The sequence below is a fragment of the Apium graveolens genome, chromosome 2 (assembly GCF_009905375.1).
Source record: "Apium graveolens cultivar Ventura chromosome 2, ASM990537v1, whole genome shotgun sequence".
Taxonomy (NCBI): Eukaryota; Viridiplantae; Streptophyta; class Magnoliopsida; order Apiales; family Apiaceae; genus Apium; species Apium graveolens.
Genome location: NC_133648.1, coordinates 177,465,232 through 177,484,646, shown reverse-complemented (window position 1 = coordinate 177,484,646; position 19,415 = coordinate 177,465,232). Strand labels below are relative to the sequence as shown.

At 35.0% G+C, this 19,415-nt stretch overlaps 1 protein-coding gene across 1 annotated transcript; it reads right to left on the bottom strand.

The window, feature by feature from the left end:
• Positions 1-537: 537 nt before the first annotated feature.
• LOC141695614 (uncharacterized) lies at positions 538-2,452 on the bottom strand. Its single transcript, XM_074499848.1, has 3 exons — positions 969-2,452; positions 775-874; positions 538-684 (listed from the first exon to the last, which is right to left on the bottom strand). Exons 1-3 carry the CDS (start codon positions 2,450-2,452, stop codon positions 538-540), a joined length of 1,731 nt encoding a protein of 576 aa, XP_074355949.1.
• Between the last annotated feature and the right edge of the window lie 16,963 nt (positions 2,453-19,415).

Here is a 19,415-nt window from a genome sequence, read left to right as displayed (position 1 = left end):
TTATACAATCAAATCGATTTAACACAAGTATGTAACAAAGATCAAGTATATTCAATAAACTCTATTACATTATGAACTGTTGTTCTCTCTCAGTGATGAACAAATATCACTAAGAGCTGCTAGGTTACAATGTATAATCTTCACGATAATGATAACACTTATAGTGTAAACCCTAAGTCTGTGTTTATATAGTACACATATACAAGATATATTCTAATTGATATGGAATACAATTCAGTCTCCTAAAATATATCAATCAAATATCTTCTACAAGTCTTCTAGTCCTCTAACTCTTTCCATGCATATCTTCTTTTATTTTAGTTTCGATCTTCTCCTATAAATCAGCTTCATTCCTTAACTGAAAGTCTTCCCGCACTTAAGTTCTGATATAACCTTAAGTTCTGATATTAAGTTCTGACTTCCAGTAAGTCCTGATTTCAGTAAGTCCTGATTTGTCATGTTGTTAAACTCTGAAAACTAAACACAAATCATATTAGACATGACATCTCAAATATATCTAATAAACTTATCATACAGTCATAATCTTTGATCAATTTTAACCACCTTCTTTGTCTCATATTCATAACCATTTACTTTATAACTATTACGGCATACTTGGTCCATGTCTGGTCCCATAGCTAGGCCTTGTACATTAGCCGGAATCGTTGATTCTTCAGACAAGGCCTATATATATACCATCTTATTAAAGGGATTGAAGTAAATAGTAAATATAGTGTATGTGTGTGTGTATTGTGCTAAGTAAATTGAACTTACTTTGTCCTTAATCCAACGTGCAAAATCTTTATTACGGCTGATTTGAATATCTTTATCTGTTATGCCAAGACACTTCACTTTTAAATCGTCATCATACAATCTATACCATATTTGGAACATTAATATATTGATATTTAACACATGTTATAGAAGGTTGATTAAGTTATAAATTTAAGGGTTTACATGATATGTACCTCACAAGTTCATCAATCTCTTCACAATTGAGAAGAATATAAGTGTGTGCAGCATGTACATCTTTCTCAGACAAGAAAATGTGCCTCCCTTTTCCATAAGCACGGTCTAATAGACCAAATACAGAAAGCCTGCCATTTAGTTCAATATTTCCCCCATCATTATTTCTCGGGACGCGATTAGCCTTGGTCAAGACTTCGTCCGGAAAATAGTCGGAGACAAACATAGAAATCTCATTAAAACTATATGCCTCACATATCGAACCCTCAACACAAGCTCTATTCTTCACTGCCCGTTTGAGCATTCCCATCAACCTCTCGAAAGGGTACATCCAACTATACTGAACTGGACCCCCAACACGAGCTTCATAAGGAAGATGTATTGTCAAATGCTCCATAGAGTCAAAAAACCCAGGTGGAAAGATTTTTTCCAGTTTACACGTGATCTCTATGATGTTTTTTTCAAGTATGGACACGTCCTTCTCATTTAATGATTTTGCACATAAATCATTAAAAAAATGACTAAGTTCCGTCAAAGCATCATGTATAGGTTTATACAACTGATCCCGAAATGCTATAGGTAAAAGTCTTTCCAAGAATACATGACAGTCATGACTCTTCATCCCTTTCAGTTTTCCATGCGGGGTCTTATCCGTCACACATCTTGCAATATTTGAGGCATATCCATCCGGTAGTTTCAGGGATTTAATCCATATGCACACATCTTCAATTTGCTTTTTGGTCAATGTGTACCTTGCATGCAGTTTGACAGTCTTACCATTAGAGGATTTTTGAAGCTCTAATGCAGGACGCTTATAGATATATTTCAAGTCCAAACGTACCTTATCATTATCTTTTGTCTTCCCTGTAACATTCATCACGGTGTTAAAAACGTTGTCAAACACATTCATTTCAACATGCATTACATCTAGATTATGACGAATCAAATTTGTAGACCAATAAGGTAATTCCCAAAAGATACTTGTCCGAACCCAATTATGAGATTCACCAAACCCACTAATTTTCTTATCATTATTATCAAATGGGATGACCGGAAGTTTCATCACACGGGCTCGCATCTCTGTTCCTGACAATCGAGGTACAGGCCTATCATTTTCTACTTTACCTTTCCTGAAGTTTTCTCTGTTTCTTCGGAAAGGGTGATTTTCTGGCAAACATCGACGATGACAATCAAACCAGCAAGGTTTTCGACCTTTTTGTAGAGTGAAAGACTTGGTATGCTCCATGCAATATGGACAAGCCAACTTCCGATGTATGCTCCATCCTAATAACATACCATAGGCCGGAAAGTCGCTTATAGTCCAAATAAGCGCTGCCCTAAGGTTAAAATTTGTCGGTGTTGAAACATCCCAAGTTTGTACGCCATCTTTCCACAGTACCTTCAACTCATCTATGAGAGGCCTCAAATACACATCTAAGTTCTTTCCTGGACTTGGAGGACCTGGAATCATGAGAGAGAGAAACATGTATGGTTATTTCATACACAGCCAAGAAGGCAGATTATAAGGAGTAACAATCACAGGCCAGCATGAATACGGAACAACAGAGTGGCCAAAAGGGTTAAAACCATCAGTAGACAATCCGAGCCTTAGGTTCCAATGCAAATTGAGGATGTGTTTTGTTAAAATCCTTCCAAGCCTGCCCATCTGCGGGATGATTTAATTCTCTATCTTTAGCCGGAGATTTCGCATGCCAACTCATATGTTCAGCTGTTCTTGTGGACATGTACAATCTTTTAAGCCGATCTGTTATTGGAAAGTACCTTAGAATCTTGAACGGTATAGATGATTTTTTTTGTAATCACCCCCTCTTTATTAGGTTTATATCGATCATGACCGCAAATGGTGCATTTTGTAATCTTCTCATTTTCCTTATAAAATAGCATGCAATCGTTGAGACATGCATCAATCTTTTGGTATCCAAGACCCAACTTCTTCACCATCTTCTTGTAATAGTAATAATTATCTGGTAATTTTTCATTGTCGGGTAATATACTCTTAATAGCTTTCAAGAGCGACTCAAAACACTCACGGCTGATATTGTGATCAGCCTTGATGTTAAGTAATGTCGCCACTGCTGATAATTTAGTGTGTTTAGTGCAACCATGCCACAAGGGCTCTCTACCCTCTTCTAACAACTTGGAAAAGGCCTTGGAATCAGAATTCATAGGTTGCTCTCTAGTTTGTTCCCAGTCAAAATTTTGCCGTGCAATAACATGAACCATTTCATCCATATGATAAGTGCTACTACTACCCGAATTATTACTTGTAAAGCCAGCATTTCTTTTCTCCCCATGTGCCCACCAACACTTTTGTAATTTCTCATGAAACCATTAACGAGTAAATGGTAGTTTACCACGTGTTTGTCTAGATGATTATTATTATTGCATTTCCAACATGAACATCGTATCTGATTATTTTTGTTCACATATTTCGGTTGACTATACGGAAAATCCAAAAACACTTGACAACCAGCTCGAAATTCAGTGGTAGCCTCTATCTCAGTATTTGACTTCCGCCGTGCCATCCAAGTACGGTCCGGGAAGAAGTCCATGATATCACAATACCTATATAGGGAGGGTGCATTTATATTGCAAATAACATAATTAAATAACAAGTTCTATACATAGCACATAAATTAACTAAACTTTGATTATATAGTCATATATAAATTCCGTCCATATAAATTTCAAATACATAATAAGTATATACCTATGATATTGCCTTATGTTAATTAAGCCTCATTTTAGAGAATCATTAAAGATCCCTTTCCTGAGTTATATAACATCTAAAGTTACTTAAATAGTTAGATACTTGCACATTATTTTTACTAAAATTCACTAGGTGACTTATATTAGATTTTATTTTATGACAGAAGTAGAAACATAATAAGTTTTAAGTTGTCTTCTATTAGGTGTTTTCTAGTTTAAAAAAAAATTCATCCAAACATTGGTTCAGAATGAACAAATCTTTAAATACTTCAAACAAACAAATGCCTAAACGATCTCAATTAGGCTTTTCTTCTTAAAAATGATATTTAAATATTTTGAACTCTGAAATTATTTAAAATATTCTTTAAAAATAAGAAATAAAAGTTGAAAAACAAATAATTTAAGATTCTATAACTAAGAGGCGGCTAATAAGTAATATGAAAATTATGTAGTACGAATTTTGTTCAAATAATTAATTTATTACTTAAAAAGAATAAATGTCTTAAAAGTGAAAAATTAATTCATATTTATTAATAATATAAGTAATTGAATTATTCTACTTATAAGTCAGAATTTTATTTTACTTAAAATAAAATAAAAGGATTAAATTTTAAATATAATTATCTTAAATAATAAATTTTAAATTAGATTAACATCTAATAATATTTTAAGATTAATACAAAATATAAATATGAAAATAGTTTGAGAAAATTATATAATCACTCATGAGATTATAAAATTAAAATTTTCCACAAATAAAATAAAATTAGGTGGACTAACTCTTTGTGTCCATACGTTAATAATATTTAATGAGATAAGGCCTTGAAAAGTTGCAAAGAGTCCCATAGTAGGTTACATTCAGGCAGGAAAATAAGGGCAATGGTATTGGTAATAACAACAAGTGTGTCATCCCTACCAACTAGCATCATCACATTCATAAGCATTTCTAAAACCTCACCAAATTCATCAAAAACATCTACTCTTCCTTTTTGCTTAAGAACCAAACACTTTCTTATAACACGAGCACCAGATAGAGAGTTAATATTGTTTCAACATCACTTTATTACAATACATACACCAACATCCATCAGCGCCACTACATAGTTATTACAAGGTTCAACCAAATTCTCCATGGAGCTCTTCCTAGGAAAGTTCATGGTTGTTGCCTTTAAACAATTTAAAACACGGGCTACAATGTTCAAATATATACATTCAATAAGTGTGTTTATAAGCAATGAAAAATTATATAAAACATCCAGGAAAAGTATTACCGCCACCCTCGAACACCCCCTGGGGGACTAGGCCCTAAAACAGAGTATGTACTCCGTGTGTCCACGTAATTGACCGACATTTATTATATTTAATCTGAAATCTGGGATCACCAATTATTTTCACAGATTAATCTGAACAACATAGGTGACTTTAATATATTATGTTTATACATAATTACCAATATGCTAAAACACAAGATTTAGAGAATGATTTCTCAAATATGTATAACCAGTAATTTCTTGCAATAGAACATACAAGAAAGAGATACAATTGTTAGAAATAATATTAATCTAAACATGTTTTATTTAGTTATTTGTTTTATTTTGAATAAACCAACGTGTTGTTATAAACGTTGGAATGCAGACTTAGTCTGGGGTGGTTGCATCTATTCAGGAAACTGGAATTAGTCATGTCTTCCTGGTTTTTAGGAGTTTAGTAGGCATCACGTTATTAAGTATCTGTTTTGCATAAGCAGTAATAAGCAAGTTGTACGCTTTCCATATCAAAGTAATAGAGCTAGTTCTGTTTTCTCTTTTCTATTTTAACATCTGGTATCAGAGCATTTTTAAACACCCAGACAATCACTTTCATTTCTACAGCAAATGGAAGCGAGTAAGAACAAGGAAGGCTCCTTCGGCTTGAGCTACCCAATGTTGACCAGAACAAACTATACGGTTTGGGCAATAAAGATGAAGGTTTTTATGCAGGCCCATGGGGTATGGGAAGCAATCGAACCTAAAGATCCTAAAGGCACAACCAAAGAGAAGATGGATAAATGCGCGTTGGCTATAATCTACCAAGGCATTCCTGATGATATGTTGTTGACACTCGCAGAGAAGAAAACCTCCAAAGAAGCCTGGGGAGCGATCAAAACTCTGTGTTTGGGTGCAGATAAGGTAAAGAAGGCCAAAGCTCAAACTTTAAAAGCCGAGTTTGAGTCATTGAAAATGAGAGACTCAGAACAGTTGGATGACTTTTGTATGAGACTAAATGGCCTGGTGACGAACATCAGGGCATTGGGAGAAGTAATTGGAGAAGAATACGTTGTGAAGAAATTACTGAGAGCTATACCAACCAAATTTCTGCAGATTGCTTCAGCTATAGAGCAATTCGGAAATTTGGAAACAATGTCAGTGGAAGAAGTAATGGGTTCTTTGAAGGCTCACGAAGAACGATTACACGGATAAACAGACAACAAGGAGGGACAACAATTACTGTTGACAGAGGAAGAATGGCAGAAGAAAGAGAACACGTGTGGCAAGTTACTGCTCACGAGAGAAGAATGGTTAAAAAGGAGAGGTGCTCCTCAAGGTTATGATTATCGGGTGAAAGATAATCGCATTGTTCGAGATAGAAGTCAAGTGAAATGCTTTAACTGCAGTGGATACGGGCATTTTGCAGCTGAATGTCGCAAGCCAGCAAGAGTTAGGCAACAGAAGGGAGAAGCCAACTTAACACAACTAAACGATAATGAACCAGCCTTGCTTATGGCCATGTGCAAAAATGTAGAGGACGTGATCTCTTTCACAGAGGTTAAGAAATCAAAGGACGATAAAGATGTAGAAGAACGTACCTGGTATCTCGACAATGGAGCGAGTAATCACATGACAGGACGTCAAGAAAAGTTTGAGAAACTGGATCGGACAGTAAAAGGAGAGGTGAAGTCTGGAGATGGCTCATTGGTTAAAATAGAGGGAAAAGGATCAATTCAAGTTGCTTGTAAAAATGGAGAAACAAGAGTCTTACATGGAGTATATTACATCCCCTCTCTTCGGAGCAATATCATCAGTCTGGGACAGTTGTCCGAAGAAGGAAACAGAGTGGTTTTAGATGGAGAGCATCTGTGGATCTACGACTGTCAAGGAAAATTGCTCATGCAGGTTCAGAGGTCTCTGAATCGATTGTACAAGATACACCTTCAAGAAACACAGCAACAGTGTTTGTTGATCAGAAGTGAAGAAGAAGCATGGGTGTGGCACAGGCGTCTGGGACATGTGAACTTCCAAGCAATACACCTAATGTCGAAACACCACATGGTACATGGACTACCCTTAATTAATCAACCCAAAGATGTATGCAATGGATGTCTCATGGCAAAACAAACACGTAAGCCCTTCCCTTCTCAAACAATATTTACTGCTAAAAGTGCTTTAGAATTAATTCATATGGACCTTTGTGGACCTATATCTCCTCAAACTCCAGCTTCAAATCGATATTTTATGCTACTAGTTGATGATTTTAGTCGTATGATGTGGGTATACATGCTAAAAACAAAAGATGAGGCTTTGAGTTGTTTTAAAAGGTTCAAGTCACTGGTTGAAAATGGTTCAAGACAGCGTATTCAGGTACTGAGAACAGATCGTGGAGGGGAATTTTGTTCTAAGGAGTTCCAAACATATTGTGAAGAACAAGGTATCTTGAGACACTTTACAGCACCCTACACACCCCAACAAAATGGTGTAGTAGAGCGCCGTAATCGCACCGTGGCAGCCATGGCTAGAAGTATGTTAAAAGAACGACAAGTGACTTCAAAATACTGGGGGGAGGCAGTACGACATGCGGTCTATGTACTCAACAAACTTCCCACACGGTCACTGTCAACTATCACTCCACATGAGGCTTGGTATGGTAGAAAACCAAGTGTTGAATACTTGAAAATTTTTGGCTGTACAGCCTATATGAAGGTGCCCGCCGTACATACAAAAAAACTCGATGATCGGAGCAAATTGGTCGTGTACTTTGGAAGAGAACCGGGCACTAAAGCGTTCAGACTTTTTGATCACAGTACAGGAATTGTACATGTCAGCCGGGACTTAGTCTTCAATGAAGATAAAGCATGGGAATGGCAGCAAGCACAGGTTCCTGATGTATATGGAAACGGGCATTTTACCTTGGAGGATTATGCACCAGATTCACTTGATGATCATGAATCAGTCATGCCAGAGCATACAACCTCTTCTCAGTCTGTCAACAGTACGTCATCGCCAACCTCTCAGTCATCGATGATAACTCCTTCAATATTTACATCCAACAGTGATCAACTTGACACTGCTTGTTCTGCCAACTCGATTTTTGACAATTCGAGTACCTCCAACGATAACAGTACACCACCCAGAAGGTTTCGTTCTCTTAATGACATCTATGAGCATACAACAGCAATCGAGCTGGAAGAAGAACTCCTTCTAATGGGTATTGATGAGCCAATTTGTTTCGAACAGGCCATAAAGGATGATATTTGGAAGAATGCCATGGACAAAGAGATCGACTCTATAGAAAGAAATAACACTTGGGAACTCACAACGTTGCCTAAGGGACACAAACCCATCGATCTTAAATGGATTTTTAAACTTAAAAGGGATCAACACGATAAAGTAACAAAACATAAGGCTCGTCTCGTGGCTAAAGGTTATGTGCAACGTCATGGGGTAGACTATGAGGAAGTCTTTGCTCCTGTGACACGTTTGGAAACTGTACGTTTGCTTCTCGCACTAGCAGCGAAGAATGATTGGGAAGTCCATCATCTAGACGTCAAATCAGCTTTCCTTAACGGTTTTATACACGAAGAGGTTTATGTGTCTCAACCAAAAGGATATGTGCAGAAAGGTCAGGAACATAAGGTGTATAAATTACTCAAAGCTTTATACGGTTTACGTCAAGCCCCACGGGCCTGGTATGCTCGTCTTAATCAGTACTTGTTGAAGTTGGGATTTGTTAAGTGCCCGTACGAACATGCTGTTTATACTAAGCGTGATAGCACTGATTCCTTGATTGTCGGGGTGTACGTCGATGATTTGATTATCACCGGTACAAGCTTGTCACACATTGTCAAATTCAAGGGGGAGATGAGCGCTGAATTTGACATGTCTGACCTTGGGAAATTAGCTTACTATCTGGGTTTGGAAGTCACTCAAGGCAACCATAGTATCATGATTAGACAATCAGCTTATGCCCAGAAGGTACTCGAGAAGGCTGGAATGCGAGAATGTCATGCTGTAAAGTATCCTATGGAATACAAACTGCAGCTTCATGCGGACAGTACAGGTGAACCTGTAAACTCTACATATTACAAGAGCTTGGTAGGAGGTCTACGCTACTTAGTACACACACGACCAGATATCGCCTACGCGGTAGGAATGGTTAGTCGATACATGGAAAGGCCTACAAACCTTCACTTAGCTGCAGTCAAACGTATTTGTCGGTACGTTAAAGGAACATTACATTATGGATTGGTGTACTCAAGGGGACGTGGAAACTACATCCTGTCTGGTTTTTCCGATAGTGATCTAGCTGGCAGCATGGACGATCGGAAAAGCACAGGAGGAATGGCTTTTTATCTTGATGAAAATCTGATCACTTGGGTCTCTCAAAAACAGCGTTGTGTCGCTCTTTCAAGCTGTGAAGCAGAGTGTATGGCAGCTACGGCCGCTGCGTGTCAAGCAATCTGGCTCCAACGAGTTCTCAGCCAAGTCATGGATATTAAATCTGGGCCAGTCACACTGTATATTGATAACCGTTCTGCAGTTGATCTAGCTAAAAACCCGATGTTTCATGGAAGAAGTAAACATATTGATTTGCGATATCACTTTATACGTGATTGGGTCGAGCAAGGTTTGATCGTGATCAAGCATGTTAGTACAGGCGAGCAGCGAGCAGACATATTGACTAAAGCATTGGCAGCTACAAAATTTGAGAAGATGAGAATGTTGCTTGGAGTTCAGGAACTTGGAAATGTTTAGATTAAGGGGGAGTATGTTAGAAATAATATTAATCTAAACATGTTTTATTTAGTTATTTGTTTTATTTTGAATAAACCAACGTGGTGTTATAAACGTTGAAATGCAGACTTAGTCTGGGGTAGTTGCATCAATTCAGGAAACTGGAATTAGTCATGTCTTCCTGGTTTTTAGGAGTTTAGTAGGCATCACGTTATTAAGTATCTGTTTTGCATAAGCAGTAATAAGCAAGTTGTACGCTTTCCATATCAAAGTAATAGAGCTAGTTTTGTTTTCTCTTTTCTATTTTAACAATAATTGGCACACCTAAACAATCACAAGGGCGGGATGAGTTCAAAGGCAGCCTTCACACAAAGAGAAAGAAGATTTACAGAGTGATTATCAAATATGTATAACTAGCAGTAATCTGTTGCAATACAATATAGGAGAAATAGATACAATTTATCCACAAACTACATACAGAGGTTAAGGAATAGACATGTACATATCTATTAAAGAATTAACAAATTATTAACAATAGATTACCTGGAAACAGGATCCGAAGAAGATGATCGAAAGGGTCGGAAGGGCAGCAGAATTTGGTATAGGGGCTGTGGGTATACGCGATGTACTGGGGTTATAGGTATGGTTCAGTGTTGCGTGTATAATTCTTATTTAATAAATTAAAAACAAAATTTATGTTATTTATTTTATTTGTTTTATTTTTTTGATTTTCTTTATATATTTCATTGTTTGTAAGTCTCAGATATTGTAATATTCTATGATTCAAATATTATTAAAAAAATCATATTATATATTTCAAAATAAAAATATCTAAGAATAAAAAATTTCTTAATATTATAAAAATAACAATAAATATTATAAACTGCTATAATATAAATAACTATCATAGTTTACTACGCTGTAGTTCACACCCATAATCTAAAAAACACTATTTTTCTTTATTTTTTACTGTAATGAGATGCTTTTTCATTATTCACAGATCTAATGTAACAAATATTATATTATTTATTAACCAATAATCAATATATAATATTTTTTTCTTTTTAATAATATCAAATTTTGAGAAAACTACAAAAATATACAAAACGATACGAGAGGCACCACCATAGTACCACAATTGTGTTCACCTTTATATTGGTCTAATATATTGATATAATGATTTTAAAAATATTGAGAAATTGTATTATTATTTAGGAAAAAATAATATACTATTGAAAAAATTTAACATTTAATAAATTTTAGGAAAATACAATATAGTCAGTTGATTTTAAGAGAATGGGAGAAATTGTACTAAAATGAAATTTTGGAGAATATATATCAAGATTATAAGTTAATTTAAATGGAAATAAGTTTAAGGGAATGTTATCATGGTAATATTTATTAATTAAAAAAGTTAAGAAAATTAGAAAAATAGAATGAGACGATTTGAAAGGCGGCACCTAAACGCCTTAGAAAAATAGAATGGAATTTTTGATAGTTAGTTTTTTTACAACATTCGTTGCAGTTGCAATTTGATTTTCTATAAAAAAGATTGTCATATTTTCATATAAAATTTTTATTTTTAAAAGTTCATATTAACTAAATTTAAAAATGATACATTAATATTATTTGTAATAAAAAATTAATTTTTTAATATTCATCGTCAGTGACGGCATTCAGTCGCTGATACTTTTCGGTCGCTAAAAAGTGCGCCAAAATCCCATCCACAAAAAAAATTCAAATTTGCGGGAATTTCTGCTACAGCAATCAGTCGCGGATACCTATCGGTCGCTGATACTTCTAGTCGCTAAATTTGAGACCAAATGCTGTCGCTGTTTTTGGTGCTGACATGGAACTTTCTGCGACTACTTCCGGTCGCTGATAAAATTTAGTAGCAAAAGAAAAAGCGCCAAATTTGCGCGGAGTTTTGTTTTGGAGGGGGAATAGTTGTGACTGAATAGCTACTGAATAGCTAAGTACCTATTAGCTACGAAAATGTGCCCGGTCACGGAATGTGGTCGTTATTGCTTATTATTTGCTACCAAAGTTCCGGTCGCTAAAAAAGTTGGTCGCTGATAGTCCAGTTTCTTGTAGTGCTTGGACCTGCTAATATGCAACCAGTAGGAGTATAACCCGCGACTAGGAGGGGGATGGAGTATTTTTCAATCAAAAGCTAACCTGCGACCATTTCGCAAGTTAGTAACCTAAGACCTTTTGATTGCATGGTTTCTTTTGATTTTATAAACTTGCGACCAAGGTAATCCTTTGTTTCCTTTATTTTGCTTTTTTTTTCTTTTGCTTTTGTTTTCTTTTCTTTTTCCTTTTTCTTCTTTTTCCTTTTTCTATTAATTAAGTTTAAATTGTAAGTAAATTAATTTATACAATAAACTTAAATATAACTTATATAAATAAACTAATTTAGATTTATAAAATAAACTTATTTAAAGTTTATAAAATAAATAATTTTAAGTTTATTAAATAAATTATATTAAAGTCCATTAAATAAATTTATTTAATTTAACAATTAAACTTTGAACTTGGCCAATCCCTCCAGCAGTTTAGATGTATACCCTGCGTACCTTTTCTCGTACTTTAATAGATAAACGTTTAATTCTGGTACATTTCTCAACTTAACAATTTTTTTTAAAAAAATATCCAGATTCCTTTCACGAACTATTGACGCCTAGTGTAACTAGTCTGGTTCACAGACGACTAACTCTGATTCAGGTCTTCATATTATAGCCTTGATTACATTGTTATGCTTGCAACACCTTTATCGCTTCGAACACTGATTGTCAATAAACAAATATACTTTTACTGGAATCCTTTCTGACACTATAGACAACGTTTTCATTGCTACTACAATCTTGAATACTTCATTCACTGTTCTTCACTAACGCTTGAACATATAAATGAACTCCTGTTAGTGAGTATACCTTCAAGACTGCAGTTGTCTTGTTTAACCTCTGTCTATACCATATATTCAATTCTTCAGATTCCTATGCTTCGAACACTGCCTATCTTCAATCAATGCTAATACACTGAAATCTTCTAGTAGCACTTATACACTGAATCTTAATCATTTCTGAAACCTTGAAAGTATTTAACCTTTATTCTTCACTGAGGCATGAACATTAATGTGCTTCTTTCAGTAACCTGTAAAACAGGCCTCAAGCTTTCTTCTAATTTTTTGACTCTTTGTATTTGCCTTGTCTTCATTTCTTCTGATTTCTTGTGTAGGTATAGTATTATGAACTTGTCCTATTCTAGTGTTGTTCTCATGTTGAGTTATTACATAACTGTTCATACAGCTACGCAGTATCACCAACAAAGTGGGAGGAGTTTATCTCGTGTATTAAAAATATCAGGTAAAGGAGAGAGCTGTTTATAGTAATTAGATGACTACGTCTACATGCACGCATCCTAAGATTTTGAGGAATCTTTCATCTTCTAGGCATACTTTACTATCATTACCGAATAAGTACTTAAGAAAGTTACCATTATCCACTATTTACCGAACTTAAAACATTAAGTTCATTACGAACTTGACACGTGTGTATTTTGAGTACCCATCAAGTTCATCACTTTCTTAACTAAGGAATACTAAAATGTGTACCTAACTTTCTTTCCACAACACAAATGGCTCTTTATTTCATTAATATACCCCAGCCTATGAAAAATATTTCAAGGGAATATACTAAAATATTATATCTTCAAAAATGTGGTAATAGAAAATTGCAATTAAATTTATATATATAAGGCTAAATAAAAACTTGTAGTTGTTGTGTCCAAAATCTTGCATGGGCTCGATTTAAGGCCCATAAGAAGATTGAGCCCCAATGAGATGGATTAGGAGATGGTTGGGTGCATGTTTGGCCCAATGATTGATAGTTTTGGAGGTACTAATGCTAAGGTAAAACATACCATGTGAAGTTACAGCTTATTATGAGAGGTTTTTCTAGCTTTATGAAAATGCAGGCCACCAGAGGAAGTTAAAGCTGACTAGCACAGGTTGAATTAGATTTAGGCAGGCAGAAATGGCTGTGGAAGGTGTTGTTGCCCAGCAGGTGAAGTCTTGATTAGGCAGGTGAGGTTCTGGAAGAACGATGGCAGTTGATTAGGCTGGAGAGGTACTGGAATAGGCATACAAACACACCTCCTGGAAAGAATTAGTATTTAACAAGGACTATACCTCCAAAATCAAGGAGAATGGACTCTATCCTCAAGGAGTGGCTTTTTAATACATTTTTACCACTAAAAACATGGTGATAACTCTCAATTAAAGGATATATACTAGATTTATTGGATAATTACATTAAACTATGGATTAATAAAGTTTTGAGAGTTCTGTTGGCGCTAGAACACTAGAAGCTCACTTGGAAGTGGTTAGATAAACTTTGGACACATGGAATGGCTTACCAAATTGTGGTTTTCTCATCAAGTAAAGGAGTCCTAAACCTAAGAAGTACATGGGACTTGATTCCTAAAAATATAGGATATGTAGGCATTTTTCAAGGGTTGGAAAATATTGATTCTTACTTTATTCTACAAGGATCATGTAGAAAGTGGAATAATAGGCATCTCTGGGCATCCCCCTTGCCCTTATAGGACTTACTCAGGCTTCCAGGCTCGAAAACCTTACAAACTTAGTCCCAAAAATGTTACATCTTTCACCCACTCTGGAAGGCGAACTTGGAACTGTAATGGCGATGCAGAAGCATGAAACGAACAGAAGCGTTCTAATATCGGGAAACCAAGGGTAAAATCAGTTATTCCGACGATATTTACTCAGGGTATTGTTACCAAATTTCTCTCACAATATTTTTGGCGCTAGAAGGAGGGGATCATAATCTTTAGAGAGGAAAGATGTTCGGCGATGGTCGTACATTGAAGAATAATGATGGTAATTCTGTAAATTAGCCCATGAATGGGGTTTCAAGAAAGGATTTTGTGAATTAAGATGACATACGTGAATGATAATTAATCTTTCAAGAAGGTATGCCCAAATAGATGAAGAAATGAAGGAGAAACTATGGCATTTCTGTGAAAACGGTAAAACACGTAAAGCGCACATATGGTTATGAAATGCTTGGTTTTGGTCATGATGAATGGTTGAAAAGAAGGTGTTCTCACGTTGTGTCTGATATGGAATAGCCAGATAATTAGTTCTAACAGGGTTCGAATTCATGCATATGAATCAGGTACATATTCGCGTGTGTGTTGGTTCAGGCACCTGAAGGCTCCTTCAATATGGAATATCAGCATATTTGACCAACATTCGTGAAGCTGGACCTAAATTTATTGATCGAAGTAAAAGGTCATTTGGATATGTTCATATGAGCATCAAACAGGAGGCTAAACCTTAACAAGCTACTGAAAAAAGGCATTTGGAGAGTTTACGGGAGAGAGGTGCAAGAGTTTGGGATAAAAGGAACCTCAATCTGAAAGTTGCCACACAACAGAAGGTTCTCGAAGCTCAATGAAGAACGTCACCTTGGAGGTTCAACTGCTAAGAGGTTAATGACTACAAAAGTTCTCACAATGGAAATTTTGGAAGCAGTTGAACCTAGAACTGAGGGGTGAATCTCCTGATTAATAAACAGTAGCTGAAGTTGATTGTTGTCAATTGTATGAACCTCCTAATTAATAAACAACATCAGAAGCTTTTAGATGTCAATTGTATAAACCTCATAGGTGATGAGAAGAACAAGGAAATGTAAAATATGAGGGTTTGAACGTCCTAATTTATGAACACATCTAAAGCCGATGATTTGAACCTCCTTGATAATGTGCAGCATGTGAACTTGGATGCTACCAAAGAAGCTCATATGAAGATGTGAACCTCATGAGCGAGGAGGAATAGAAGGACCTGGACATATATAAGGATGTAGACCTCTTGGAAGATATATTTCCGTGAGAATATTCCAAAGGTCAAGAAGATACACCTATTAGAGGCATCAAAATGAAGTTCTCATACCGAAGGTTCAAAAATTGGAGGTCACTTGAACCAGAGGATTCGAGCAGCTAGGAAGGAAATTAGGATAATGAGACCAAAATATCCCCACACATATGAAGGTGTATACGCTAGACGCTTTACAAGCAACAGGCCACTACTAGAAAGATCTATAAAAATATTTTTATCTAAGTTTGACTACTTTAACCTAGGATATCCATCTTCAGGAAGAGGTAATTTGGAATAAACTTAGATGAAGTCTGATAAATGTTTGTAGTTGAAGCTGTCGGTCACTTAATAAAAGGTTAAACGGTTGACTCTACCTGGTAAATTATGAAACAAGACTCCTTTTACATTTAATGACTACAAGGAGTCCAGGATCTCGAAATACCCCAAGAATGAAATGATGGAAGTTACAAATGACCTCTCGATCAATGAAAGAAATGGAAAGGGGTAGCATCCCCTAATGAGCTGTTAAAAACTTCAAATATAAAGGTTTTCAAAGGCACCTATATCCAAACAAATGGGCGTATAAATGAGGTTCTGCTTCGCAAACTTCATAAACTTTTAAAGGATGTAAGGTTCATATTTCCTCACTAGATCAACTAAAAGGCTTCTACCGAAAGGATCGTTGGTGGAACCACATTACGAGATCATGCAGCTAAACTTAGTAAGTTTGGCCACATGGATTACACAGTAGTTATTGGAAGGAATATTACATATGGTTGCCTCTTTTCCTACCATACATATTGTTTCTTACAATGAGTATGGACACGTAAGCTTAGAGGTTCAGGTGAAGGTTGGTTGAACCTAGATGATGCTTATTTAAGGTCCCTTTTACATTTAATTACTACAAGGAACTGGGGATAGTGCATGGTGCACTACTCATGACTCAATCTTAAAAGTTCTAGATTTCCAAGAAAAACAGATGGTTTAAGCAAAATAAGTTAACTATGACTTGGTTTTAGGTTGGATTTGGATTACGGGTGATTTTTTAGTTATATATATGGACTGGAATAGAAGGCATATGTGCTGGTTATGGAACAAGACTGGATCCAGGTTCATCATAGCGCTTATTGCAGAAGATGATGATGAAAATTCTAGTTCATATTAGAGCTCTGCTCACTATTCAAGTAAATGTTTATGTTATAAATCATTCCGGTATAAGATTGAAGGTATATATGGAGGAAGAGCTACAGGGTGCAGATTCATGCTAATCTTTGGATCACGTCATGGTTCAGATACATACAACTGTTAGGAAGCTGTGACCATGGATGTTCATGCAAGTACGAGGAAGAAAAGTGTGCCTTGTCCATAAAGGATGTAGATAAGGTCATACATAAAGGACTTGAAAGGTTTTCACCATAGTTAGAAGTTCAATCCAACTCGTAGATGAATCTTGTTGCATGTAATTCGAAGACTTGATGGTACATCAACAATAAGGTTCGAGCTCACCCAGGGAAAGTTTATTGATATTATGGATGAATGGTTCAGTTTTACGTGAAAGGTCAAGGCATAGCAGCTCTTCTACCATATTTATGTCATAAATGGGCAAGGTTCAAATTACGGATTATGATTCTTGAATTCAACCTAAATAGGTATAGGTATGTGAAATCCTACCCCCTTCTATTACATAAAGTTATTTCTATATGAAACGTATGTTGAATGATTGGTTTTATTATTTAAGATAATTGCATGCTTACGTGCTCAACTAGTTGAACAACTTGCATGAGTAGGGAGGTTTAATACGTTCACAATATTAAATATAGCTTCACAATGTTGATATTCTTCCAACGTATTTAAATTATCTACTATTTAGCATACTTTACACGGTTTAGGATAATTATATGGTTTTTACATGTATCTACATATTATGGTACGATTGCACACTTGAACCTAGTTCTTCACTATAAGGTTAAATTATATTACATAACTCAGGGGTAGTAGGTGGATATATCCCTTAGTCCTATAACTTAAAAATTGTTCAATTTTGAAGAAAACTTAAAATTTAATTAGAATTGGAATAAAAAATTATGCTTGGATTTCTTTATAATTGGTCTATATATAAACCTAATACATTGATCAGGCTGCAGTTTCTTTATGCTATTAATATTGCGGTTAGAGCTCTCAATGAGTAGATACACTCACGAACACTTTGGTTTTTAATTCAAAAAATATTCGGCTCAAGTTCGGTTCAACTTTTAAACTAGTCGAACATGAACTCAACTTTAATGTTCGGTTTTAAATGAGATGAACTGGAGCACAATATAGTTTGGTTTGAAAGTTAGCGAACTAGTTTGATTACAATGTTCATGAACAAGTTCGTAAATATAGTTCTTCAATTGGTTCATGAGTATTATGCACGAACATAATCATTAATTAAAGTCGTGAATTTGTATATGGATTAATACTTATACATGCTCATAATTATATTGCGAACATACTTATGATAAAATATTTAATGAATAATTATTATATATTTATCTATAGATAAATTTGGTAATTCATTTTAATCGAAATATTTTTTTACTAAATTTATAAATTTATTACATATAAGTGACTGATATTATAATATATGACAGATGGTCCTTTTGTGACTATTTTGTCAAAAATTTATTGATGTATTCAGTCGGTAACATAATATAATCAAAATTAAAATTCTTAGTCATTTAAATTTATATTTTTAGTTTGCACGGTTATTAAAATTCCAAGTTGATAATTACTTATTATTTTTTTCAAAAAAATAACTAATATCAAAATTTTGGGATTGTGTTTTATCAAAAAACTATTGGTGATATGGGTTAAAAATAAACCCTTAAGAGATAAAAAATTTGCATTAATTAGACTTGGAATTCATGTCCAAACCAAAACCAAATACAGACCATGTTAGTCAAGGCATGTCACAGATCAAAAATGGCTCAAGTCCTCAATATCCACAAATAAAGGTTGTCCGCGAACAAGGCCTAATACAGCTAAAAAACTAGAGACGTGACATACAACGTGGACACTAACTCCTACAAGAAAGGATCTAGAATCCACTTCCTTACATGAGTTCTAATTTCCTTTTAAGTTAGAAGACTTGTCCACCTACTCTCCCAACCTTATTCTAATCCTAGACTCATCCACTATATAAATGGCTAAACCCCTCATCCTAAAATGATGCTTTGGCGTGATTCTCTACAATACGATGATACGTAGGCTTCTTGCCAGGAGAGTCAACCATTAAAACTCGAAACTCACAAACTATTGCATTAAAATACTAACGAAGCCCTCATTTGTCTTCCACAAAAATTCGAATTATAAGTACGAGTTCGTAAACTAATTTATTGGTAATCAAGACTTTGTGAACAACATTGGTGACTTGTTCGTTGATTCATAGTTCGCGACCTAGCTTTTCGTGAAAAGATTTGTGAATAATCATTTTCGTAACGAGTCAATACATGAGTTTTTAATTTATTAAAAGTTCAAGCTGGAGTTGATATATTTTTAACAATCTGAAACATGAATAATTAAGAGGTTAACTCGATATAGCTCATTCACAACCCTAGTTTCGGATTATACTACCCATTTTGAAGCGTACATAATATCTATTGACCAATTAAGTATATTTTAGCTTTATTTCAGCGTGCATCAATCTTTTAAGAATTATCTTTAGTTTAAATCTAATTTTGATTTTATCTCAAATCAAAATTTTACATTATATTAAATTTAATTTTGGTTTTAGTTCACACCACTATTATACTTTATTTTGGTTTTACATTTAAATTTTTATGCAAGGC